General features: G+C 44.1%; 1 protein-coding gene and 10 non-coding genes across 11 annotated transcripts; 1 reads left to right on the forward strand and 10 right to left on the reverse strand.

Moving 5' to 3' along the window:
• Positions 1 to 9,195: 9,195 nt before the first annotated feature.
• Positions 9,196 to 9,267, reverse strand: trnap-ugg (transfer RNA proline (anticodon UGG)). The gene has a single exon. It is a non-coding gene; the product is annotated as a tRNA-Pro (tRNA).
• Positions 9,268 to 11,427: 2,160 nt separating this feature from the next.
• LOC137049074 (uncharacterized) lies at positions 11,428 to 18,882 on the reverse strand. Its single transcript, XM_067427462.1, has 9 exons — positions 18,099 to 18,882; positions 17,927 to 18,010; positions 17,770 to 17,850; positions 15,004 to 15,532; positions 14,594 to 14,921; positions 13,695 to 14,496; positions 13,183 to 13,389; positions 12,016 to 12,374; positions 11,428 to 11,937 (listed from the first exon to the last, which is right to left on the reverse strand). Exons 1-9 carry the CDS (start codon positions 18,880 to 18,882, stop codon positions 11,428 to 11,430), a joined length of 3,684 nt encoding a protein of 1,227 aa, XP_067283563.1.
• Positions 18,883 to 20,521: 1,639 nt separating this feature from the next.
• Positions 20,522 to 20,593, reverse strand: trnaq-cug (transfer RNA glutamine (anticodon CUG)). The gene has a single exon. It is a non-coding gene; the product is annotated as a tRNA-Gln (tRNA).
• A 403-nt stretch (positions 20,594 to 20,996) lies between these two features.
• Positions 20,997 to 21,069, reverse strand: trnaf-gaa (transfer RNA phenylalanine (anticodon GAA)). The gene has a single exon. It is a non-coding gene; the product is annotated as a tRNA-Phe (tRNA).
• Positions 21,070 to 21,164: 95 nt separating this feature from the next.
• On the reverse strand, positions 21,165 to 21,238 carry trnai-aau (transfer RNA isoleucine (anticodon AAU)). Its single transcript has one exon. It is a non-coding gene; the product is annotated as a tRNA-Ile (tRNA).
• Positions 21,239 to 22,147: 909 nt separating this feature from the next.
• On the reverse strand, positions 22,148 to 22,220 carry trnaf-gaa (transfer RNA phenylalanine (anticodon GAA)). Its single transcript has one exon. It is a non-coding gene; the product is annotated as a tRNA-Phe (tRNA).
• A 95-nt stretch (positions 22,221 to 22,315) lies between these two features.
• trnai-aau (transfer RNA isoleucine (anticodon AAU)) lies at positions 22,316 to 22,389 on the reverse strand. Its single transcript has one exon. It is a non-coding gene; the product is annotated as a tRNA-Ile (tRNA).
• A 493-nt stretch (positions 22,390 to 22,882) lies between these two features.
• trnaq-cug (transfer RNA glutamine (anticodon CUG)) lies at positions 22,883 to 22,954 on the reverse strand. The gene has a single exon. It is a non-coding gene; the product is annotated as a tRNA-Gln (tRNA).
• Positions 22,955 to 23,904: 950 nt separating this feature from the next.
• trnaa-agc (transfer RNA alanine (anticodon AGC)) lies at positions 23,905 to 23,977 on the forward strand. The gene has a single exon. It is a non-coding gene; the product is annotated as a tRNA-Ala (tRNA).
• Positions 23,978 to 24,092: 115 nt separating this feature from the next.
• On the reverse strand, positions 24,093 to 24,164 carry trnaq-cug (transfer RNA glutamine (anticodon CUG)). Its single transcript has one exon. It is a non-coding gene; the product is annotated as a tRNA-Gln (tRNA).
• Positions 24,165 to 24,902: 738 nt separating this feature from the next.
• trnap-ugg (transfer RNA proline (anticodon UGG)) lies at positions 24,903 to 24,974 on the reverse strand. Its single transcript has one exon. It is a non-coding gene; the product is annotated as a tRNA-Pro (tRNA).
• Positions 24,975 to 25,000: the final 26 nt, after the last annotated feature.

A 25,000-nucleotide genomic window follows, 5' to 3' on the forward strand; every position in this document is an offset into this window, starting at 1 on the left:
CGTTCATTGTGCCACGTTGTAAGGGTCCTTTGGTTAACCTCCACTAGCTGAAGGGTTGTTTCGCTCATTACAGTTCCATTGCTCAAGATTAGCTGCCGAATTTTTCTATAATCTCGAAGAATGAGATCCCATCTGGACAGAGATTCTGTCCGCTGTTTTTTGGGGCTTCGGTGGATGTTACATAGCCTTATGAAGATTAATTCAACAAGGCGACAGCACTTAGGCCACTGTGCTGGAGAACCGCTAGAACCCAAAACACACCTCTTTGTGCTTTCGACGCCAGGAGTGAAGACAGCTTTCTTTTTAGGGGACCTAAAACGTCCTGTAAGCAGCCTGTCTTGATAACGAGCAGCATACATGACCTTGTCTTTATCAAATTGGTCCAGGTTCTGCCACAAACCCACAATGATCGCAGCTTGTTGGTTAGTAAGTGTGAGGCCCGTCTGTGTGCGCAGCTCTACCAGATACTCCGCCAACTCATCCACCCGGTCCATTCCAGGAATACAGTGCTCGTCAACAGCCTAAAAAAATATAACTGTTGGTTAGGTAATTACATGCTTTGTGAAATTTGTGAGTTTGTGAATTTGCTGCTTGAGGGTGAATGACTAAATGAGTAACAATTTGTCTAGAAAAGGAAATTTTACCATTGCTGAGGGCAGAGGTGCAGCTGATGGAGTCTGGACACAGGGCAGAGGTGCAGCGGGTGGAGCTGGGACATAGGGCAGAAGTGCAGCAGGTGAAGCTTGGACCAAGGGCAGAAGTGCAGCAGGTGAAGCTTGGACCAAGGGCAGAGGGGCAGCAGGAGGAGCTTGGACACAGGGCAGAGGGGCAGCAGGTGGAGCTTGGACACAGGGCAGAGGTGCAGCGGGTGGAGTCTGGACACAGGGCAGAGGTGCAGCGGGTGGAGCTTGGACACAGGGCAGAGGTGCAGCGGGTGGAGCTTGGACACAGGGCAGAGGTGCAGCGGGTGGAGCTTGGACACAGGGCAGAGGTGCAGCGGGTGGAGCTTGGACACAGGGCAGAGGTGCAGTGGGTGGAGCTTGGACATAGGGCAGAAGTGCAGCAGGTGAGGCTTGGACCAAGGGCAGAGGTGCAGCGGGTGGAGCTTGTACCAAGGGCAGAGGTGCAGTGGGTGGAGCTTGGACATAGGGCAGAAGTGCAGCAGGTGAAGCTTGGACCAAGGGCAGAGGTGCAGCGGGTGGAGCTTGTACCAAGGGCAGAGGTGCAGTGGGTGGAGCTTGGACATAGGGCAGAAGTGCAGCAGGTGAAGCTTGGACCAAGGGCAGAGGTGCAGTGGGTGGAGCTTGTACATAGGGCAGAGGTGCAGCGGGTGGAGCTTGGACATAGGGCAGAGGTGCAGCGGGTGGAGCTTGGACATAGGGCAGAGGTGCAGTGGGTGGAGCTTGGACACAGGGAAGAGGGGCAGCGAGTGGAGCTTGGACACAGGGCAGAGGTGCAGCGGGTGGAACTGGTGGACTTGAAAGGAACAAGTCATCTGATTCCACAAGATTTGCCACTGTGGCTTCCTCTCCCAAAAAATAAATGAAACCCTCATCCTCTTCCACTTGCTCCTCCACATTTATCTCCTCCAGCAACTGAGAGGTCCTATCAGAGGTAGGGCACATGTCCTCCAGGGGCTGACTATTCTGCCTCAACAAGTACTGCACTCCAATGAGCTCCCCTGAGGAAATATTTGTAACAGAAAACATTTTAAAGGAAATGAATCAGAAAGGTTTATTCTGAAATGTAGTAAATATTTTTAAATAAATATTCAGCTTCTGCATAAACAAAAAATATGTAACTCAGAGGACATTGTAAAAAGACAGAATTACTCTATATTCTAGTATGTCATTTATTTTCCCTGAAACCTACAACAAAGAGTCCAGTATGCAAAAATTCTGATAGTATAATTTTTCTCTGATCTGTCAAAATGACATTATTGACCAAAATCACTTGCAGTTTTAACAAAAACATGCTACCTAGTGAACTGCATTGATCAAAATATGTTTACCTGTGTAAACTGCAGGTGGAGTGAAGCTAGTGACCAATTTCCTGCCATACAACTTATTGTAGTTCTCGTTGACAGAGTAAACCAGCTCCCCTGTGTAAGTACGCAGGGTTGAACCTCCACCTCCACCTGCAACAGCAGCTGCAGCCCGGTCCTGATTCCAGCGTAACAAACCTTCCAGGAGGTAAATCTGGAAGTTCAGGCTGTTTGCGCTATTCCCTAGAATAAGAAATAGAAAGCCGAACATTGTTTTAAGAAACTACAAAAGAGAAAATGCAATTGGTTTACTGCAAGTATATAAATAAACAGGAATTAGTGGCAAGATATGGTCTATTCTGTCATGACAAACCTGGAATAAATCTGTTTAGGTGGCAGTGAAATGATTCCAGGGAAGTGGAGCCTCTGGCACACCTATATGTCTTTAGAACAATCCCGCCCTTGTTTATGGTTCCAGTTTCCGTGTAGAGGGGCACATCTGGAGGGTCCTGAATACAGGTAATGTGCCGCCTCTGGACTTGCCAGATGTGCTGCATCCTTACACTGTCAAGGAGAGGAACACCAAGGGCGTCATTCCCCTTGCCACCCATGAGCTCTCTGATGAGCATATCAAGGAGGCGCATAGTTGTTTCCTCTCCTCGTGTTCTTCTCCTGCAGTGTTGGGCCAGCTCATCTTTGCTTATATGACGGTCAATCTCTGCCTCCGTCATTGCAGGCCAGCCATGTTGGGTGAGTTGCTCCTTCTTTGCCCTTCTCAGCAGAGTGAGATCCCCTGCATCCCACTCAAAAATACATGACGACAACCTAGACATAAAAGTAGGATACAACTGGTGGGCATCAGTTGTGCACCCTACTGCCAGACGCCGCATAAAATGCCAAATGTCTAGGCGGATGATGATATTGGGCCAGCCACTGAACCTCCTCTTCAGTTTAGTCTCTCCCACTTCCTTGCAACAGTCACAGTCCACATATAAGATAGTGGGAGGATCAACACCAGCTCTCTGGTATCTCTCCACGAGTCCTGCAGCCATGAGGTCTAACCCAGCTCCTTCATTCGCAGTCAGGACACTCATCAGCACCTGACCTACCTCATTGCCAACTGAGGTAAGCCACTGTGCTGTGCCTTTCGCAGGCCCACTCAACTTCTTCGTGATCTGAAAGAAACAATAAACATAGTAAATAATACAACATACATTGAATGAGTAAAATTTACAAATAAAGCTCTTTTGGTCTAACAATACATTATAGATAACGGTACAGTCATTAAAGCAGCTCCTCTGACCTTCTTAGTTGAGTCCATTTTTAAAATCGATCCATATGTGGATGTAATGCTGGCCTTGATGTGATCGAGCCTGTTGAGGATGTCCTGACTGTAAACAGTGAGAAGCCATTTGTAGCTAGGTACTGGAACAAGTGGTGGCGGCTCCTGAAAGTGCAGTGGAAGCAGGCCAGGATTATCCAAAAAGGCCACACACATCGATGTGTACCGAGACACACGTTGTAACCACTCCTCAGTGTGGTTCTCCTTCAGCTGGCCGATGATCCTCACTGGGCCATTTCCCATGCCCCTCTCACGCAACAAACGAATAACTCGAATGTCACAGGCATACCTTGGAAAAAAGTAATCATTCAAGTATCTTATTATCAAGTATCTAATTATAGTAGTATATATTTATCAAAGGTAGCATATGAGCACATATGACTGCAAAGTAATTACTTGCGTGTGAGAATGATTCTAAATTCAGATCGATGGGCCAGGTCCAATTGCTGCAGCACAGCATGACTCCAGGACAGGTAGCTGGTTCTACACCTGGTACAGATCAGGGTCTCTGTCACCAGGTTGTAGTATCTGTCAATATCTAACACCTGTCGTACCCTCCTGTGCAGACCACCACCACACAGCTGATAACTGGCACAGGCAGGGTTAGTACACTGGAGTTGTACCTTCCATAGCCTATACGGCATCCAGAGCAAGAGTCGCTGTGAAAAAAATCTATCAGGTGTTGGGGCTTGGTGGTACAACAGGGCTGGTGGTGGGGGCTCATACCACAACTGAAGGTTTTCACGCAGCTCCTGCTTTCCTTTTGCGTTAACCCTAAAAAGTGCTTCCGACACCCACTTCTGGTCCTGCTGTGGCATTGTCTGTGGCCACAGTAGTGGGAGATCTGCAGGGTCTTCTGGCTGAGATGAGACCTGCTGATATTATCAAAAACACTGGTTTAAATAAGGGTTAGGCTAGGCCTAGGGTTAGGGTAGCCCTAACCTGCCTTAAATAATGCCTGTTTCACACATACTCTGTTTGCAGTGCGTATTTGTTTCCGTACCCATGTTAACCGGTTAGAGCGTTCACTATTTTTTTGCTGCACGCGCTGAATTAAAGGTCAGTGCATTGTTCGCACTAAAATAAACATGCATTGATGCGGTGGACTTAAAGTCTACTCTGTTTCAAAGTCAACACATGGCCTTTTGCCTCGGGTAAAGCAAGGAAAATGTCCCTTACCTGGCATTTAGGTAAACAAAGAGACATAATGGAGAGCACTCGTCCTTTCTTGGAGGTGGAAAAACAAAGTTCTTTATGACCTGCAGGATTTCTTGTAAAAAAAATTTTTTTTAAAAGATTTAAAAATGAAAGAAATAACGAGAGACGACTTTTTTTGTCTATTGTAAGTTCTAATTTAAAATGTTTGTCATTATATAAGCTATAGCCTATGTTTTGCCACTTGTGTAAGCAATATAATATATAAATATAAAGTTCTAGGCTATATAAATATAAAGTAATTAATTTAATATAACGTTTAAATGTTGTGCGTTTAAACATGACATCTATAAAAGAGTGTATACAAAGAGAATTGCAATGCTGACAAGCCATAGTCATTAACAACTTTTGGATTTGAAATAAAAAATTATGAATAAATGCTGTGTTTGTAGTACTCAACTGCGGTTAAGTTGCGCACTGCAAACGTGGCATATGTGAAAGCACAATAGCAGGCACTGCTCCTGCATCGCATACGTACTGCAGCACGCACTGCATATGAACTGCAGTCGGAGTATGTGTGAAGCAGGCGTAAGAGAGCATTAAATGATGAAGGCATGTTTGTATTTTGAATGACATCTTACTGGGCCCCTCACAACAGCAGACTCAGAATTAGTTGATGGTGTTGCTGTTTCTTTGATCCGCTGTGATCTCTGAGCTGGAGGAAGGAAGAAGGATGAGGAGGACTGAATGACAGGCCGATGGGGTTTGGGGGATGGAGGAGAAGGAGGAGGAGGAGGAGGAGGACAAGGATGAGAGGGTGGGCATGAAGCTGCGGCTGAACTGGTCTGTGGAGTCAAACATTATGAATAATCTATTAAGGGGATCGCAAAATGTTTTTTTATTAAACAAAATTATGTAGTGATAAAGTGATGTCTAACTAATTCTTTCATATTAACCTGAGATGTTTTCCTCTGAATGTTCAAATTAGGTTTGGCTGCTGCCACATGTGAGCCTCCAAACCTTGACTTTTCAAACTGAAAAGGTTTGTCATAGTTAGTGATAACAAAACCTGTAACACTATAGGAAAAGTTTGAGATATTTCAATGTCTGCAGTAAGGTCTGCTTACCATTGACAATGTCAGTTTGGCCATCTTTGCAGGACGTGCCACATCACTGGAGGGTGTACTTTGGGCAGGGGTGCTCTGTGATGCATCCACTGTGACTGGTGGATGAACCTGTGATACATGCTTATAAGATATACCAGGGACATAATATTATACAGTATTCATAATATGACTTTAGACATAAAGACAAATTGATATTGCAAACACATCTATTTATGCAACTTGAACTAGGCTAATTGGAGTTACCTTGTGAAATCCACAAATACACTTTTGTGCTTCCTTCATAAGGGTGGTCTGCCCCCTCATTTGCAGAGGGCACTTTTCTATCTATGAACATAAATATAAAGTATAGCTGTGACACTGTTGTACACATTATTTCAAGACACCCATGTCATCATAATTATAACCATATTACATTGTATTTACATTGTAAATAATTACTTATTCATACATATAAAAAAAATAGCACAATGTATTATCACACAAGTTTATTAGTTTGCTCATGAATCTAGCTGCATAATTTACCTTCTGATATAACTCATGCCATCTTTTTTGTCGGGGAGAAGGTCTATTTCCCTCCCTGGATGGCCAAACTCCAGTTCGGGCAAAACTCTCCAGACGCGCAAGCCAGTCAGCATCGCTCATGCCTTTGTGTGACTTAGTTGAAGCCATGTTGTTGCCTAAACAATACAGAACAAGAATTTAATAGAATAGAATACCAACTGCCATTGTAGCCCAGAAATATAGCATTAAAGGGATAGTTCCCCCTAAAATTAAAATTATGTCATAATTTACTCTCCCTCAAGTTGTTCCAAACCTGTATGAGTTTCTTTTGAAGCACATTGGTAACCAGACAGTTGACGGTCCCTATTGACTGCCATAGTAGGAAAAACAAAACAAAAAAATACTATGGAAGTCAATGAGGATTATTAACGGTCTTCATTCTTCAAAATAACTCATACAGGTTTGGAACAGCTTGATGGAAAATAAATGATGGCAGATTTTGTTTTAGGGGGAAACTAATCTTTTACTTCCTTTACTCCTTTTGTGTTCATTTCATTTGAGCTAGTTTTGTGTTTCTGGTTCAAAATGACTGCCACATTATAGCAGATTATAAATACATAATAATACATATATAATCACCTAATGTTGTGATTTATTTTTTGTAACCAACAGTACAAGTTTTGAAACTTCTATTTATGGCCTGTATGCTTTGTTGATCTGGGTTTTTGAGTAAAACCACCACAACAACAACAACGACAACAACAACAACAACAAAAAATGAATAATGTATGGATTATTCTGACTTAAACAAATACTCATATTAAACATATTGTGCTATTTTAACTTTGTCCATCTGATAAATGGGCATGTATGTGCCTGAACTCAAATAGGTGTAATGTTACACTTGGGCTAAGAACCGAATTCGACCGAAACATAAGTTACACAATAGGAGGGTAAACTGTTACATTTAATGCCCGTTTAATTTAATTTAGCTAAAAAACAAACGGAAGATATAGGCTACAATAATATTTCATTAGGAAAATATGCGTAATGTTATGTTACACTTGGGCTAAGAACCGAATTCGACCGAAACATACACAATAGGAGGGTAAACTGTTACATGTAATGCCCGTTTAATTTAATTTAGCTAATAAACAAACGGAAGATATAGGCTACACTAGTATTTCATTAAGAAAATATGATCAGCATACCTGAGCGGAATAAACAAGCGAAAGCGTATCGAATGTGCTCATCGACTCTCGTGCGGTGAATGGAGTAACGAAAAATGAACCTCGCCATTTCATTGGACAAGCAAAGATGGAGTTCGTAACGCGGAGATTGGATGGAATGCTCAAAGATGGACTACGCGCGGTGATTGGAGTATGAAAAATGAACCTCGCCATTTCATTGGACAAGCAAAGATGGAGTTCGTAACGCGGAGATTGGATGGAATGCTCAAAGATGGACTACGCGCGGTGATTGGAGTATGAAAAATGGACCTTGCCATTTCATTGGACGGGCAAAAATGGAGTTCGCAATTTAATTGGTTTTTGAAAGATTGAACTCGGCATGCTATTGGATTGATTTTACAGACTTGTGGTTGTCAGGTACCGCCATTTCTGCCAGGTCTGGCAGCAGGCGTGCCAGCAGGGATTTCTGTGAGACCGGCCATCACTTGTGAAAAGCACAAAAGCTAAAGGTCCCAGAGAGCAAAAGAGTGCCCCGTACGGGGATCGAACCCGCGACCTTGGCGTTATTAGCACCACGCTCTAACCAACTGAGCTAACCGGCCTCCCTTTGAAAAGCTTCGATCACCAGTTTCCCAGAAATATTCCTGCTTGCCCGTGACCCTAATGAGACCAAAGCGATTAAATGCAGAAGCACGGGCTCATCCGGGATTTGAACCTCTCGCACCCAAAGCGAGAATCATACCCCTAGACCAACGAGCCAACTCGTTATATGGTACAGCTGCTGCCTGGCTGCAAACACTGCTAAAGATCGAAAAGTCCGATGCAGCACCTGCACACATGCTAGGGCTCTGTCCTCGCCGGTGTCTTTGAGAGCAATGGACACCTTCTCTCTGATGCCAAGGGGAATTAGCTCAAATGGTAGAGCGCTCGCTTAGCACGCGAGAGGTAGCGGAATCGATGCCCGCATTCTCCAGGTGGCCACTTGGCCTTTTACTTCAAGGGGAACTCCCGAGACGTGCTTTTGAGGATGACTGCTGTGTAAAAGTTTTTTTCTTGGATGGGCTCCTGCCCACATTCCTGGCAAAAGCAGGTCCCACTGAGATTTGAACTCGGATCGCTGGATTCAGAGTCCAGAGTGCTAACCATTACACCATGCAACCTTGGCGTTGGCTGGCTTTTCTCACAGAGCAGCATAGAGTTAAGTCAATCAGCCTAGAGGCGCAATACCAACGAGCCAGCGAAGGCTTTGCTTTTTGAGCCCATGTTTTGCCAATTCCGAATCGGTTCCAGACAGCCAATTTCACAGGTACGACAGCAGTTGCGAGACGCTTCAGTTTGCCCCCCCCAGCCACAAAAATGTTGCTAAGGTTCCACCGAGATTTGAACTCGGATCACTGGATTTAAAGTCCAGAGTGCTAACCATTACACCAGGGAACTGCCATGTCCTGACCTGTGGCCATCTGAGAGGCAGATAGTGATGAGGCTAGGTGGATCCAAGTAGAAAGCAGGTGGCGTTTGGACACTGCAGCCCCTCGACCAAAAGCACACAGTCACTGTTCCTCTGCCGAAACCCGGGATCGAACCAGGGACCTTTAGATCTTCAGTATAACGCTCTCCCAACTGAGCTATTTCGGCCAGGTCTGGCAGCAGGCGTGCCAGCAGGGATTTCTGTGAGACCGGCCATCACTTGTGAAAAGCGCAAAAGCTGAAGGTCCCAGAGAGCAAAAGAGTGGCCCGTACGGGGATCGAACCCGCGACCTTGGCGTTATTAGCACCACGCTCTAACCAACTGAGCTAACCTGCCTCCCTTTGAAAAGCTTCGATCACCAGTTTCCCAGAAATATTCCTGCTTGCCCGTGACCCTAATGAGACCAAAGCGATTAAATGCAGAAGCACGGGCTCGTCCGGGATTTGAACCCGGGACCTCTCGCACCCAAAGCGAGAATCATACCCCTAGACCAACGAGCCAACTCGTTATACGGTACAGCTGCTGCCTGGCTGCAAACACTGCTAAAGATCGAAAAGTCCGATGCAGCACCTGTACACATGCTAGGGCTCTGTCCTCGCCAGTGTCTTTGAGAGCAATGGACACCTTCTCTCTGACGCCAAGGGGAATTAGCTCAAATGGTAGAGCGCTCGCTTAGCATAAGAAGGGGCCCAATCTTTCCGCTCACGCACGCAAGCGAAAAAGACGCATAAAACGGGAATACGCCGACAAATTACCCCTTAACATTATTTGGGTTACACTCATGTGCGTTATGGTGGAGTTTGAGTTACATTTGAAACAAATCACCCTCCGCGGGTTGGATTCGAACTCGTGTTCTGCTCGACAAAGTATCCAAGTGTTCAACTGCGCCTATTTTTAGTTATCTATGACGTAACGTAAATCCTGCAAAGTTTTTTGTATTTGAATTATTATTATTATTTGTATGAATGTACATGTATAACACCAATTCGTTGCATTTTATTACTTTTGCATCAAATAAAAAAAATAAAAAGTTATGTGCGTTTATTAAAGTTATGGAAAAATTAACATATTTCCCTGTTGACTGCCGGTATTATCAATCCCACTCTATTTTAAATATATTTTAATGTATTCTCTCATTCACAGCTATAAAAGTTAACCCAGAGCTATAGAAAAAGATGTTTTTTCAACGGCTCTGAGTTAACCCAATTATGACAACTTCCGCTATGAGAAACCCAGAAATATGAAAAGGGTCTATTGATTACATGTTTATGGTTAAATAAAATGAATTTAAAAAAGTTGTGTGTGTGTTGGGGGAGATGATTTGATTGATATGATTTATCAGATTTAATTTATCTAATAAAAAAACACATCAAATTTAAAATGTTTTATTAAATTGAACAAATATGAAATATACACACAAATATTGAAATGAGTACACACACACACACACACACACACATATATATATATATATACAGGACAATATTTTAAAAAATGGGCACGTAATATATACAGTAAAGTGTTTATTGAGGAGGTGGACTATTGATTACATGTTTATGGTTAAATAAAATGAATTCAAAAAAGTTGTGTGTGTTGGGGGGTGGGGTTGATGATTTGATTGATATGATTTATCAGATTTAATTTATCTAATAAAAAACACATCAAATTTAAAATGTTTTATTAAATTGAACAAATATAAAATATACACACAAATATTGAAATTAATACACACACACACACAAACACACACACACACACACACATATATACAGGACAATATTTAAAAAAGTGGGCACGTAATATATACAAAATATATACAGTAAAGTGTTTATTGAGGAGGTGGACTTTGTTGTTTATTTTGCTGACGCTGTTCTGCCAACCAGTCTTCCAAAGATTGTCCACCAGAGGCACGCAAGCAAAATGTGGCATTACCATATCGGCTATGGCCAAACTCTTTCGTTTTGGGCTGTCCACATTTGCTGCACATGTTAAAAGACACCCCTCGCACATACTTCCTCTTATGGACTCCACTTTCCTCCTCCTGTGCCCGCCGGCGCCTGTTCCTCTGGGTGTAACGGGACACAGGAGCAGCAGAAACAGGAGCAGCAGAAACAGGTGCAGCAGATACAGGAGCAGCAGAAACAGGAGCAGCAGAAACAGGAGCAGCAGAAACAGGAGCAGCAGGAGCAGCAGAAACAGGAGCAGACAGAGCTGGGCGTGCACTGGATGCTGAAGCACTTGAAGACTGAAACACCATCGACACAGTCATGACTGGGTTAAGGACTAGTGTGCCCATCAATGACCCAGGTGCTGAAATAGGCTGCACAAGTCCTGATGTTGTGGGGGCAGGTGCGATGGGGCACTCCCTGGTTGCAGCAGCGGGCCGTCGACCTGGTCGCAGAATAGGTGCTTGTCCTTCTTGATTTTTCGGAAAGATAAAAGTATGTCTTGGGCCCGAGGTCGATGGTGCTTCATTTAGTTTCTGCCTCGGTGGAGGAAGCTGTGTAATAGACACACCTATTGGATCAGGTGGAATCAGTCCCTGAGCAAGGACATTCATTTCCTGATTCTTCTGCCGCCGTTGAAACCTAAAAATAAATTATTTATTATATATATGTTTAGAAGCATTAATTTTATTTGAAGCAAATAATGTGCCATGCTTACCACTGAATGAGTGTCCTCTGGTTTAGCTCAAACAGCTGGATCATTGTTTCATCCATCAGCCTGCGACTATTAAGCACCAGCTCTCGGATGTGGTGGTAATCTGAGAGGATTTTAGACCACCTGGGAGTGCAAACTCCAGCCTTCTTGGTTGGCGACTTGTGTAAAGCACACAGCTTCATACAAATGGCCTCAACCAAGCGGCTGGTGCTGGGCCACTGTGCTGGACCCCCAGGATGTCCAATCAGACAACGTTTGACACTTTCCACACCCGGTGTGACACCGGACCGCTTTGGAGCCTTAAAGCGCCCATGTGTCAGCTGAGGCTGATGTCGAGACTGATAGTTGACCCGCTGTTTATCGCAATCAGGGAGAGCTGTCCACAGCTGGATGGCCTCTGTCATCTGGAGGTCAGTGAGGTAAGCAGCCTCACGAAGACCCACCAGGTAACCAGCCAGATCCTGGACCTTATCCCACCCAGCGATGCCATCTGGGCCAATGACTGCTCCCTAGTAAATGCAGATTAATATTAATATATGTGGAATAAAACAAGATTGAACTTAAATAAAGCACTTAAAGTGTCTTACCTGAGCCTCATCAGAGAGACTGCTTCCAGTGTCAGATGGCTGTGACAGCACTGAAGGGGCAGGGGCAGGGGCAAGATGCTGTCCTTCTCCACCAGATGATGTGGATGGCTCAGGCAATGATACTGGGGACTGAGGCTGAGGCAAAGATGAGGGGCTGTTTCCGAGATCACTGCAGGGGTCATCCTCATACAGCACTGGAACTGTGATGTCCTCCAGGATCTGTTCCTCAAACCCCTCATCTTGCAGATCCTGGTCATCAACTTCCTCCACCAGCCTGTCTTCCTCCTCTGGGTTTTGGAGCACTGGAGTTAGTGTTTTGCCAGTCTGGCTGTAAAGATACTCCATTCCCAGCAATTCACCTACAAGAAATGAGAGAAAAGAAAATGAAAAAAAGAAATTCTTGAAATGCCCCTATTATGCTATTTTAAAGTTTCCTAATTTAGTTTTGGAGATATTCAAAGTCAAAGGTCAAAAAACACTTTCATTTTCTCATAATATACATTGCACATCACCAAAACGTTCAGCCAAACGCTCACTCTGCTCTGACCGGTCAGACGGCCCAGTCTGTTGTGATTGGTTTACCGCATATTCCAAAAAAAAAAAAAAAACATTGTGTCCAGAGGCTTCCTAAAGCTCAGTGATTTGATTGTAGACACTGATTTTCCATAAATCCCAGTGCGAATCTGAATCGATGATGAAACAATGGAAGAACTAATTTTTTAACCTTGAGCAGGGTTAGGGTTGGGGGTAGCCCTTGAGCAGGGTTAGGGTTATGGGTAGCCCTTGAGCAGGGTTAGGGTTATGGGTAGCCCTTGAGCAGGGTTAGGGTTGGGGGTAGCCCTTGAGCAGGGTTAGGGTTATGGGTAGCCCTTGAGCAGGGTTAGGGTTATGGGTAACCCTTGAGCAGGGTTAGGGTTGGGGGTAGCCCTTGAGCAGGGTTAGGGCTGGGGGTAGCACTCTAGCAGGGTTAGGGTTATGGGTAGCCCTTGAGCAGGGTTAGGGTTGGGGGTAGCCCTTGAGCAGGGTTAGGGCTGGGGGTAGCCCTTGAGAAGTTTTTTTTTTACTTACTACATGAAAGGTAATTTTCAGAAAAAAATAATAGAGGCTCTTTAATATTTTGTCTAGTACATTAAAGGCTAAAATAGAAATAAAAAATGAATTTCTTGCCTGTATATGCTCCAGGAGGGCGATAGCGCTCATCCCAGGGCTTCCCAAAGACTGTTCGACTAAGCTGGTCCACAGCCTCTCTCATGGCACTGCCATATGACCGGATAGATGAAGGTCCTTTTATGGCTTCATCCATCCGGTCATCATTCCAACGCATCAAGCCCTCAAGGAGATAAGCTTGAAAATGCGCATCACTGGCACTGGTTCCTAAAAGTTAAATAAACAAAAAAGGCTATTATATGTCACATATGTACTACACATGATGTGCTATAAAGTAACTGGTTGCATGTAATAGAGTTATGTAATTTAGATAAAAAATTGTCATTAGTTACTAGTGATTGTCAGGCAAGACAGCTTTGTCAATGCTTATGACATCAGAAAAGAACTGTAACATTACTGTAGAGTGTGACATTTATTAAAGTGCCATTACGTTAAAGTAATGGAAGCAGTTATAGTGCTTATATTTTAAATTAGTAATTCAATTAGTAAGTAATTAAATATGTATGTAATACCTGGAATAAAACGGTTCAGGTGCAGGTGGAATGACTCCAAGGAGGTAGAGCCACGGGCACACCTGTAGCAGCACAGCTCCACACCACCCTTCTTCAGTGTCCCTGTCTTCATGTACAGTGGAAAGTTCTCTGGATCTTGGATACACTGTACATGCTTCTGCTGTTCTTTCCATATCCGCTGGATCCTTTCGTGGTCCAGCAGAGGAACTCCCAGAGTGTCCTTCCCGGCCGCACTGTCAAACAGATCAATCAGTGATCCGATTGATCTGGTCGTCTCCTCCATCCCCCTGGTCTTCCTTCGGCAGTGCAGTGCCAACTCCCTCCTTGTAATGCGAGCACTGACCGCCTTTCCGGAGATGTGTCCAGTCTTCTTTGCCGCCAGCTCACCTTCCTTTGCATGGCGAAGAGCAGCCACATCCTCTGGATCCCACTGAAAGATGCACGTGGACAGACGTGCCATGAAGATCCCATAGAGAGGATGAGCCTCTGTCGTGACACCTGCAGCAAATCGCCGCATGAAATGCCAGATGTCAAGGCGCACTTCAAGCTCATCCCACTCCGAAAACAGGACCTTCACTCGAGACTGGCCATGCTGACTGCAGCAATCTCTGTCCACGTACATTACTTTTGGGGCTGCCTCTCCTGCCTCCCGGTAGCGTTTCATCAAACCAGCTGCCATGGAGTCCAGTCCATGTCCTTCGGCAGCTGTTAGCACAGAGACAAGGACTTGGCCGTGTTCGTTCCCCACATTTGTGCACCAGGCAGCTGTTCCTGAAGCAGCACCAGCCAGTTTCTTTGTGACCTATAGGGAAAAATAAAAGGGTCAAAAACCGTGTTCATTATGTCTGTGTACATATCCATGTCTGGCAAATATCTTGATACAAACAGGGCTGTGATACCTTTTTTGTGGAGTCCATCTTGAGAACACAGCCAAAGATGGATGTAATTTTGCCCTTGACCTCGTGCAAACGCCCCAGAACATCCCTGGCGTACACTGCTAACAGCCACTTAGGTTTAGGTAGGGCAGGTAAAAGGGGAGGCTCAGCAAACACAGGAGGCTGCACAAGGGAGGACCTTGTAAATGGTTCGCAGGCAGTCAAGTACTGCAGGACACGCTGTGTCCATGCCTCACTGTGCTGCTCCATCAGCTTCTTGTAAAGCTGAGTCACACTGTTGCCCAGTGTCCTCTCCCTCATCATCCTCAGCACCCGGTTGTCACATGAGTATCTAAGAAAACAACAGTATAATCATGCAAAAAAAACACACAAATAAAAGCGCCTAATAATGAATGATTGTCGTTAAGAATTACCTGTATGTCAGCAAAGCTGGAAACTGACTGCGGTGGCCCATATCCAGCTGCCCTAAGATGTCCTCGGACCAGGCAGGATATTTCTTTTTGCAGCGTTTGCACTCCAGATACTCAGTGGCAAGGTCATACCACCCGTCGATGTCCAAGACCTTGCGCACGGTGCGATAAAGTCCTGCCGCTGTCAGTCTGTGCTTAACACAGTCTACGCGAACACAGACAAGGGGAAATAACCACATCTTCAGCGGCATCCATAAGAAAAGGGGCCGACAGAAGAAGAGGTCGTGTGAGGCGGGTGGCTGAGTGTTAATTAAAGGGGGCTGAGGAGGGTACCACCAAAGCTTCAGCTGGGACACTAGTTCTGGCTTGCCGGTTCGAAGGTTGGCCTTAAACAGTGTGTTCCGGATCCACTCATGTTGGAAAGGTGGAAGATGATCTTTCCAATGAACTGGAAGCTCAGCTGGTGGGTGATGATGTTGAAGATCTGGTGGTTTTGCAGTTTCCGCTGATGGAGACGGACCAGCACAGGCCTCTGAGTGAATAGTAACAAAAAACAATATAAGCATGACTGCTGCATTTGATAGTAATATGCCAAAAATTCAGCCCACAAACAGCCTGCGAAGCAATAATTTTGGACAAGTATTAATAATCATTAACAGTGAAGAAAATGGTACTAGTGTTAAAAAGCAAAGAACGCAGTGTACACTTTATTGATGTAAGGAATATGGAATCAATAAAGCTCTTTGAGGATGAGGATTAGATGAAATGGAGTAAGGAAAATGAGGCACGATTAATTCAGACACGAAGCATGCACAAATATACAGTAAGGAAAAAACTGTTCCACTAATCATTAGAACAATGAAACTCCATGATCCTGTCTGCTCAGGGGTAGCTAAAGAGTGAGTGAGAAGAGCAAGCGGAGTGAAAAAGTTATCCGGCGATTGTTTCACAACGGGTAAGTTCGGAAACGCAAATAAATACCCCGACACCTTTGGACATCCTTACGGTTTTGAAGAAGTGCACTCAAAGAATGCATCCTGCTTGAAGCATGATGTGACATAATTCTGTATTTTAAACAAAAAATATTAAAAACAAATAGATTTTTTGTGTTTTTACAAAACATTCTTATAACATTTGGGTAACACTTTAAAAAATGTACAGTTATAAGTCACTTATAAGTTATTAGTTGATGAATTTACAAAACATAACTATACATTTATTAATGTTTAATAAGTAATATGCTAACATTTTATAAATGTTTTGTTAATTCAGTTATAAGTAATTTATTAATTATTACTTAATACATTCATAAATTATTATTAAGTGGTATGCAATACTGTAAATCCTGTATATATATATATATATATATATATATATATATATATATATATATATATATATATATATATATATATATATATATATACGCATACAGTACAGGCCAAAAGTTTGGACACATTACTATTTGTAATGTTTTTGAAAGAAGTTTCTTTTGCACATCATTTGATCAAAAATACAGAATATTTTTTTAATATTGTGATATATTATTACAATTTAAAATATTTGGTTTTCAGGATGGTTTGATGTTCAGGATGGTTCCTCCAGTCTTCAGTGATCATGATCCTTCAGAAATCATTCTAATATGATTATTCATTACGAGTGTTGGAGACAGTTCTGCTGACTAATATATTTGATGAATAAAAGGTTCAAAAGAACTGCATTTATTCAGAATAAAAACATTTTTAAAATAATATAAATCTCGTTTACTATCAATTTTTATTAATTGAACACATCCTTGCTGAATAAAATTATTGATTTATTACAAAAAAAGAAAGAAAAAAAATTACTGACCCCAAATGACTGACCAGTAGAGTTTATCGCTGTTACAAAAGATTTCTATTTTTAAAACATTTTGCTTCTTTTTTTCTTTTCTTTTTTACTTTTTATTCATCAAAGTATTATAAAAAAGTTTCACAGGTTATGAAAAAATATTAACAACTTTGAAAATGAATCATCATATTAAAATTATTTCTGAAGGATCATGTGACACTAAAGACTGGAGGAACGATACTGAAAATTCAGCTTTGATCACAGAAATAAATGATCATTTAAAGTATAATAAATTGAAAACCAATTATTTTAAATTGTAATAATATATCACAATATTACTTTTTTTCTGTATTTTTGATCAAAAACATTACAAATAGTGATGTGTCCAAACGTTTGAGTTCTTACTAGGACAAGAAAATATGTTCATATAATACCAATTTTATCGTCTCTACACTGGTTACCTATTAAGTTCTGTGCCAATTATAAAGTATTCCTACGAATTCTGCATGTTTGTGCGTTTGAACACAGACAAGCTTATAATGATCATTTACTAATGGTCTATTCATTACTTGTTTAAGATTAACCATTATCAGAGACGATACTGAAACAAGTTTGACCTAAATACTTAAAATACTTAAATAGACTCAAATAATGATTTATATTTTTTACCATAACTTACAGCAAATTTGTATATTGTTTGCAAACCACTTTTTAATAAGTTATATTTATATGATTATAGTAAATTATTAGTTCATCATTAAACCAAAAACTTATAAGTGTCTTAAAACTAACATTTATAAATGGTTAGCGTATTACTTATTAATGATTTATTATTGTATAGTCATGTTTTGTAAATTATTAATTTATCATTAACAAATAACTTATAAGTGACTTGTAACTGAACATGTTAACAATATTGGCATTTGTCATATGCCACACCTGTATTTAGCTGTGCTTCACATTGGGATGCAGCAAATACCAGCTCCTCATCATCTTCTTCAGCAGTGGGAACAGGAGTGCCTGGAGCAGAAATGTAAAAACTATTACTGTGAACAATACACAAAAGACAAACGTATGCAAGATGGTGCTTACTTACCAGTAGTGAAAATCTGCCTTTGGGCCAAACGTTTGGTTGAAGGTTCTGCTGCTGGAGGAGGTAAAGTGGACTGCGGTAATGGATCTAGAAACATGACAAGTTTGCCATAACGATAAATAAATACATGTTGAACTGCTGTATGGGAAATTCGATATTTACACTCACTACTCACAGGGTTTAACTGGTGACATGATTTTTCTCGCCAGCTGTGAAGGAGACAAATGTTTGCCACGTGCCAACAGCGCTTTCACAGTGGCGGTCTGTTGTACACCAGTTCGGATGTCTGAGGGTGGAGGTGCAGAGGTACTGGAGGCTGAGGGTGGAGGTACAGAGACAGTGGCGGCAGCAGGTGGACGTGCAGGTGGACGTGCAGGCTGATGTCCACTGGTGCCCACAGCAGAAGCCTGTCTTTTCAGGACGTACGCCTTAAAAAGGGCCATGTTGGTGTTGGGCCTGGCATCTGCCTTAACCAGGTACCTGATGAGGTCATTTGCCTCCTTGCTCTGGTCCTCATAAACTTCCTTCATGGACCGACCCTGGAAGTCTCCAAACTCCACCATCAAGCAGCCCTGGTCTCCAGTTGCCCGGGCTTCTGCTTGCATATCCTGCTTCCTCTTGTACTTCTCCACTTCTTCTGCCATCTCTCTAATATCAGAAGTGTACTGTAGAAACAGCTGTTTATTTTCTGACAATGGGTTTGTCTGCGCTTTCTCAGTGGAAATGCTGAGCACCAAATAAACTGCATACCCCAGTGAGTTTTCCAGGAGCCATCTAAATCTCTGGCCCTGGTACTTCCCAAACTGAAGTTTGCAGTGAGCCAGTACTAAAAACTGGTCATTGGGGTCGCCACCGTTTGTGCAGACATAAGTACTGGCCTCTGTCAGCACCTCCTCTTTCGGTTTGGCCCTTCCAGACTCCACATTTTCAAGGCGCTTCGCCTCCGCCGATGGCGCCATGAGGAGTCGGCTTGATGTTGGCGTTTGGCGGCGAAAAACAGGGTATGCGTACATTTTCTGAAATGAAACTCAGAAAGTGACTATTACCTCAAGAAATCGAACAGTACCTGTCCGTTAAGTGTGTAACTACATATATATATATATATATATATATATATATATATATATATATATATATATATATACACACACACAGACCAACCACACTTAATCACATGTAAAAACCAAAACTTGTTTTTGCTTTGTATTTACAATGTTGTTTTGTTATATCTGTCTCATTATGTCCTGTCCTAGGTTTTTATTTTTTTAAGTGTGTGTGTAATGGCATTTATAACACACTACATGTAAGAAAGAGACTATTACCTCTAGAAATCGATGCGATACCTGTATGTTAAGTGTGTGTAACTATATATATATATATATATATATATATATATATATATATATATATATATATATATATATATATATATATATATATATATATATATATTGTGTATTTGTACTACCTCTCTATCTGTGATGCATCTTATATATATACAGACCAACACACACTTCACATAAAACTCATCATCAGGCCAGTGTATGGTAATGTTTATTACCACAGTAATATGGTAATATACAAAGCAAAAACATTAGTGTTGGAGGCCTCACATGTAAAAGACGTTTTTGCTTTGTATTTACAATGTTGTTTTGTTATATTTGTCTCATTATGTCCTGTCCTAGTAGCTAAAAAAAGTGTGTGTAACGGCATTATAACATTATAACGTAACCATATTACTGTGGTAAAAAAAAAAAAACAGTCGAATACGAAGTATATAATTTGATGGGGGATGGTGGTAACGATTTTATAGGCCCAGGCTCTCGGATGTCACTAGTATTATTACCAAATGTAAGTATTTTTTGTTAAATCATTATCTTTTATTCACACACAATACACACATCATTGTTGACATCAATATAGCTTAACGGCCGATGATTTTAACTTATCTGAACATTAGCAATATGTTTTGCTCAGTTACGTTATTTATCATGGGAAAAAGTAAGTTAACAGGTTGACAGGTACTGAGGAAAACCTGTGCTGTACATGCTATCTAACTACATTGACACGTTTCATTTTCTAAAAATACACACTGAATATAAACAAATTATATTAAAATAAAACAGAGCGATATATCATAGTCTTACCTGTAACAAAGATGACGATAATAACGGACGACGGCTATTGGTCAAAAGTAGCCAGAGGAGAGAAACGCGATTGGTCAAAAGTAAGCCACGGGAGCGAAACGCGATTAGTCAAAAGTAAGCCACAGGAACGAAACGCGATTGGTCAAAAGTTAGCCACAGGAACGAAACGCGATTGGTCAAAAGTAAGCCACAAGAGGAAACGCGATTGGTCAAAAGTAAGCCCCAGGAAGAAACGCGATTGGCTCAGGTGGGCTTACTTTGGGCTTACTTTGGCTCAACCGGTGGAAAGCAGTAGGCGCAAGCGAGAGGTAGCGGGATCGATGCCCGCATTCTCCAGGTGGCCACTTGGCCTTTTACTTCAAGGGGAACTCCCGAGACGTGCTTTTGAGGATGACTGCTGTGTAAAAGTTTTTTTCTTGGATGGGCTCCTGCGCACATTCCTGGCAAAAGCAGGTCCCACCGAGATTTGAACTCGGATCGCTGGATTCAGAGTCCAGAGTGCTAACCATTACACCATGGAACCTTGGCGTTGGCTGGCTTTTCTCATAGAGCAGCATAGAGTTAAGTCAATCAGCCTAGAAGCGCAATACCAACGAGCCAGCGAAGGCTTTGCTTTTTGAGCCCATGTTTTGCCAATTCCGAATCGGTTCCAGACAGCCAATTTCACAGGTACGACAGCAGTTGCGAGACGCTTCAGTTTGCCCCCACCCAGCCACAAAAATGTTGCTAAGGTTCCACCGAGATTTGAACTCGGATCACTGGATTCAAAGTGCAGAGCGCTAACCATTACACCATGGAACCGCCATGTCCTGACTTGTGGCCATCTGAGAGGCAGATAAAGATGAGGATAGGTGGATCCAAGTAGAAAGCAGGTGGCGTTTGGACACTGCAGCCCCTCGACCAAAAGCACACAGTGACTGTTCCTCTGCCGAAACCCGGGATCGAACCAGGGACCTTTAGATCTTCAGTCTAACGCTCTCCCAACTGAGCTATTTCGGCCAGGTCTAGCAGCAGGCGTGCCAGCAGGGATTTCTGTGAGACCGGCCATCACTTGTGAAAAGCGCAAAAGCTGAAGGTCCCAGAGAGCAAAAGAGTGGCCCGTACGGGGATCGAACCCGCGACCTTGGCGTTATTAGCGCCACGCTCTAACCAACTGAGCTAACCGGCCTCCCTTTGAAAAGCTTCGATCACCAGTTTCCCAGAAATATTCCTGCTTGCCCGTGACCCTAATGAGACCAAAGAGATTAAATGCAGAAGCACGGGCTCGTCTGGGATTTGAACCCGGGACCTCTCGCACCCAAAGCGAGAATCATACCCCTAGACCAACGAGCCAACTCGTTATACGGTACAGCTGCTGCCTGGCTGCAAACACTGCTAAAGATCGAAAAGTCCGATGCAGCACCTGCACACATGCTAGGGCTCTGTCCTCGCCGGTGTCTTTGAGAGCAATGGACACCTTCTCTCTGATGCCAAGGGGAATTAGCTCAAATGGTAGAGCGCTCGCTTAGCATGCGAGAGGTAGTGGCATCGATGCCCGCATTCTCCAGGTGGCCACTTGGCCTATTACTTCAAGGGGAACTCCCGAGACGTGCTTTTGAGGATGACTGCTGTGTAAAAGTTTTTTTCTTGGATGGGCTCCTGCGCACATTCCTGGCAAAAGCAGGTCCCACCGAGATTTGAACTCGGATCGCTGGATTCAGAGTCAATCAGCCAATCAGTCAATCAGCCTAGAGGCGCAATACCAACAAGCCAGCGAAGGCTTTGCTTTTTGAGCCCATGTTTTGCCATTTCCGAATCGGTTCCAGACAGCCAATTTCACAGGTACGACAGCAGTTGCGAGACGCTTCAGCTTGCCCCCCCCAGCCACAAAAATGTTGCTAAGGTTCCACCGAGATTTGAACTCGGATCACTGGATTCAAAGTGCAGAGCGCTAACCATTACACCAGGGAACTGCCATGTCCTGACTTGTGGCCATCTGAGAGGCAGATAGTGATGTGGATAGGTGGATCCAAGTAGAAAGCAGGTGGCGTTTGGACACTGCAGCCCCCCAACCAAAAGCACACAGTCACTGTTCCTCTGCCGAAACCCGGGATCGAACCAGGGACCTTTAGATCTTCAGTCTAACGCTCTCCCAACTGAGCTATTTCGGCTAGGTCTGGCAGCAGGCGTGCCAGCAGGGATTTCTGTGAGACCGGCCATCACTTGTGAAAAGCGCAAAAGCTGAAGGTCCCAGAGAGCAAAAGAGTGGCCCGTACGGGGATCGAACCCGCGACCTTGGCGTTATTAGCGCCACGCTCTAACCAACTGAGCTAACCGGCCTCCCTTTGAAAAGCTTCGATCGCCAGTTTCCCAGAAATATTCCTGCTTGCCCGTGACCCTAATGAGACCAAAGAGATTAAATGCAGAAGCACGGGCTCGTCTGGGATTTGAACCCGGGACCTCTCGCACCCAAAGCGAGAATCATACCCCTAGACCAACGAGCCAACTCGTTATACGGTACAGCTGCTGCCTGGCTGCAAACACTGCTAAAGATCGAAAAGTCCGATGCAGCACCTGCACACATGCTAGGGCTCTGTCCTCGCCGGTGTCTTTGAGAGCAATGGACACCTTCTCTCTGATGCCAAGGGGAATTAGCTCAAATGGTAGAGCGCTCGCTTAGCATGTGAGAGGTAGCGGGATCGATGCCCGCATTCTCCAGGTGGCCACTTGGCCTTTTACTTCAAGGGGAACTCCCGAGACGTGCTTTTGAGGATGACTGCTGTGTAAAAGTTTTTTTCTTGGATGGGCTCCTGCGCACATTCCTGGCAAAAGCAGGTCCCACCGAGATTTGAACTCGGATCGCTGGATTCAGAGTCCAGAGTGCTAACCATTACACCATGGAACCTTGGCGTTGGCTGGCTTTTCTCACAGAGCAGCATAGAGTTAAGTCAATCAGCCTAGAAGCGCAAAACCAACGAGCCAGCGAAGGCTTTGCTTTTTGAGCCCATGTTTTGCCAATTCCGAATCGGTTCCAGACAGCCAATTTCACAGGTACGACAGCAGTTGCGAGACGCTTCAGTTTGCCCCCACCCAGCCACAAAAATGTTGCTAAGGTTCCACCGAGATTTGAACTCGGATCACTGGATTCAATGTCCAGAGTGCTAACCATTACACCATGGAACCGCCATGTCCTGACCTGTGGCCATCTGAGAGGCAGATAGTGATGAGGCTAGGTGGATCCAAGTAGAAAGCAGGTGGCGTTTGGACACTGCAGCCCCTCGACCAAAAGCACACAGTCACTGTTCCTCTGCCGAAACCCTGGATCGAACCAGGGACCTTTAGATCTTCAGTCTAACGCTCTCCCAACTGAGCTATTTCGGCCAGGTCTGGCAGCAGGCGTGCCAGCAGGGATTTCTGTGAGACCGGCCATCACTTGTGAAAAGCGCAAAAGCTGAAGGTCCCAGAGAGCAAAAGAGTGGCCCGTACGGAGATCGAACCCGCGACCTTGGCGTTATTAGCACCACGCTCTAACCAACTGAGCTAACCGACCTCCCTTTGAAAAGCTTCGATCACCAGTTTCCCAGAAATATTCCTGCTTGCCCGTGAGCCTAATGAGACCAAAGAGATTAAATGCAGAAGCACAGGCTCGTCCGGGATTTGAACCCGGGACCTCTCGCACCCAAAGCGAGAATCATACCCCTAGACCAACGAGGCAACTCGTTATGCGGTACAGCTGCTGCCTGGCTGCAAACACTGCTAAAGATCGAAAAGTCCGATGCAGCACCTGTACACATGCTAGGGCTCTGTCCTCGCCGGTGTCTTTGAGAGCAATGGACACCTTCTCTCTGATGCCAAGGGGAATTAGCTCAGATGGTAGAGCGCTCGCTTAGCATGCGAGAGGTAGCGGGATCGATGCCCGCATTCTCCAGGTGGCCACTTGGCCTTTTACTTCAAGGGGAACTCCCGAGACGTGCTTTTGAGGATGACTGCTGTGTAAAAGTTTTTTTCTTGGATGGGCTCCTGCGCACATTCCTGGCAAAAGCAGGTCCCACCGAGATTTGAACTCGGATCGCTGGATTCAGAGTCCAGAGTGCTAACCATTACACCATGGAACCTTGGCGTTGGCTGGCTTTTCTCACAGAGCAGCATAGAGTTAAGTCAATCAGCCTAGAAGCGCAATATCAACGAGCCAGCGAAGGCTTTGCTTTTTGAGCCCATGTTTTGCCAATTCCGAATCGGTTCCAGACAGCCAATTTCACAGGTACGACAGCAGTTGCGAGACGCTTCAGTTTGCCCCCACCCAGCCACAAAAATGTTGCTAAGGTTTCACCGAGATTTGAACTCGGATCACTGGATTCAAAGTCCAGAGTGCTAACCATTACACCATGGAACCGCCATGTCCTGACTTGTGGCCATCTGAGAGGCAGATAGTGATGAGGCTAGGTGGATCCAAGTAGAAAGCAGGTGGCGTTTGGACACTGCAGCCCCTCGACCAAAAGCACACAGTCACTGTTCCTCTGCCGAAACCCGTGATCGAACCAGGGACCTTTAGATCTTCAGTCTAACGCTCTCCCAACTGAGCTATTTTGGCCAGGTCTGGCTGCAGGCGTGCCAGCAGGGATTTCTGTGAGACCGGCCATCACTTGTGAAAAGCGCAAAAGCTGAAGGTCCCAGAGAGCAAAAGAGTGGCCCGTACGGGCATCGAACCCGCGAGCTTGGCGTTATTAGCACCACGCTCTAACCAACTGAGCTAACCGGCCTCACTTTGAAAAGCTGCGATCACCAGTTTCCCAGAAATATTCCTGCTTGACCCGTGACCCTAATGAGACCAAAGCGATTAAATGCAGAAGCACGGGCTCGTCCGGGATTTGAACCCGGGACCTCTCGCACCCAAAGCGAGAATCATACCCCTAGACCAACGAGCCAACTCGTTATACGGTACAGCTGCTGC

The sequence above is a fragment of the Pseudorasbora parva genome, chromosome 20 (assembly GCF_024679245.1).
Source record: "Pseudorasbora parva isolate DD20220531a chromosome 20, ASM2467924v1, whole genome shotgun sequence".
In the NCBI taxonomy this organism is placed as follows: Eukaryota; Metazoa; Chordata; class Actinopteri; order Cypriniformes; family Gobionidae; genus Pseudorasbora; species Pseudorasbora parva.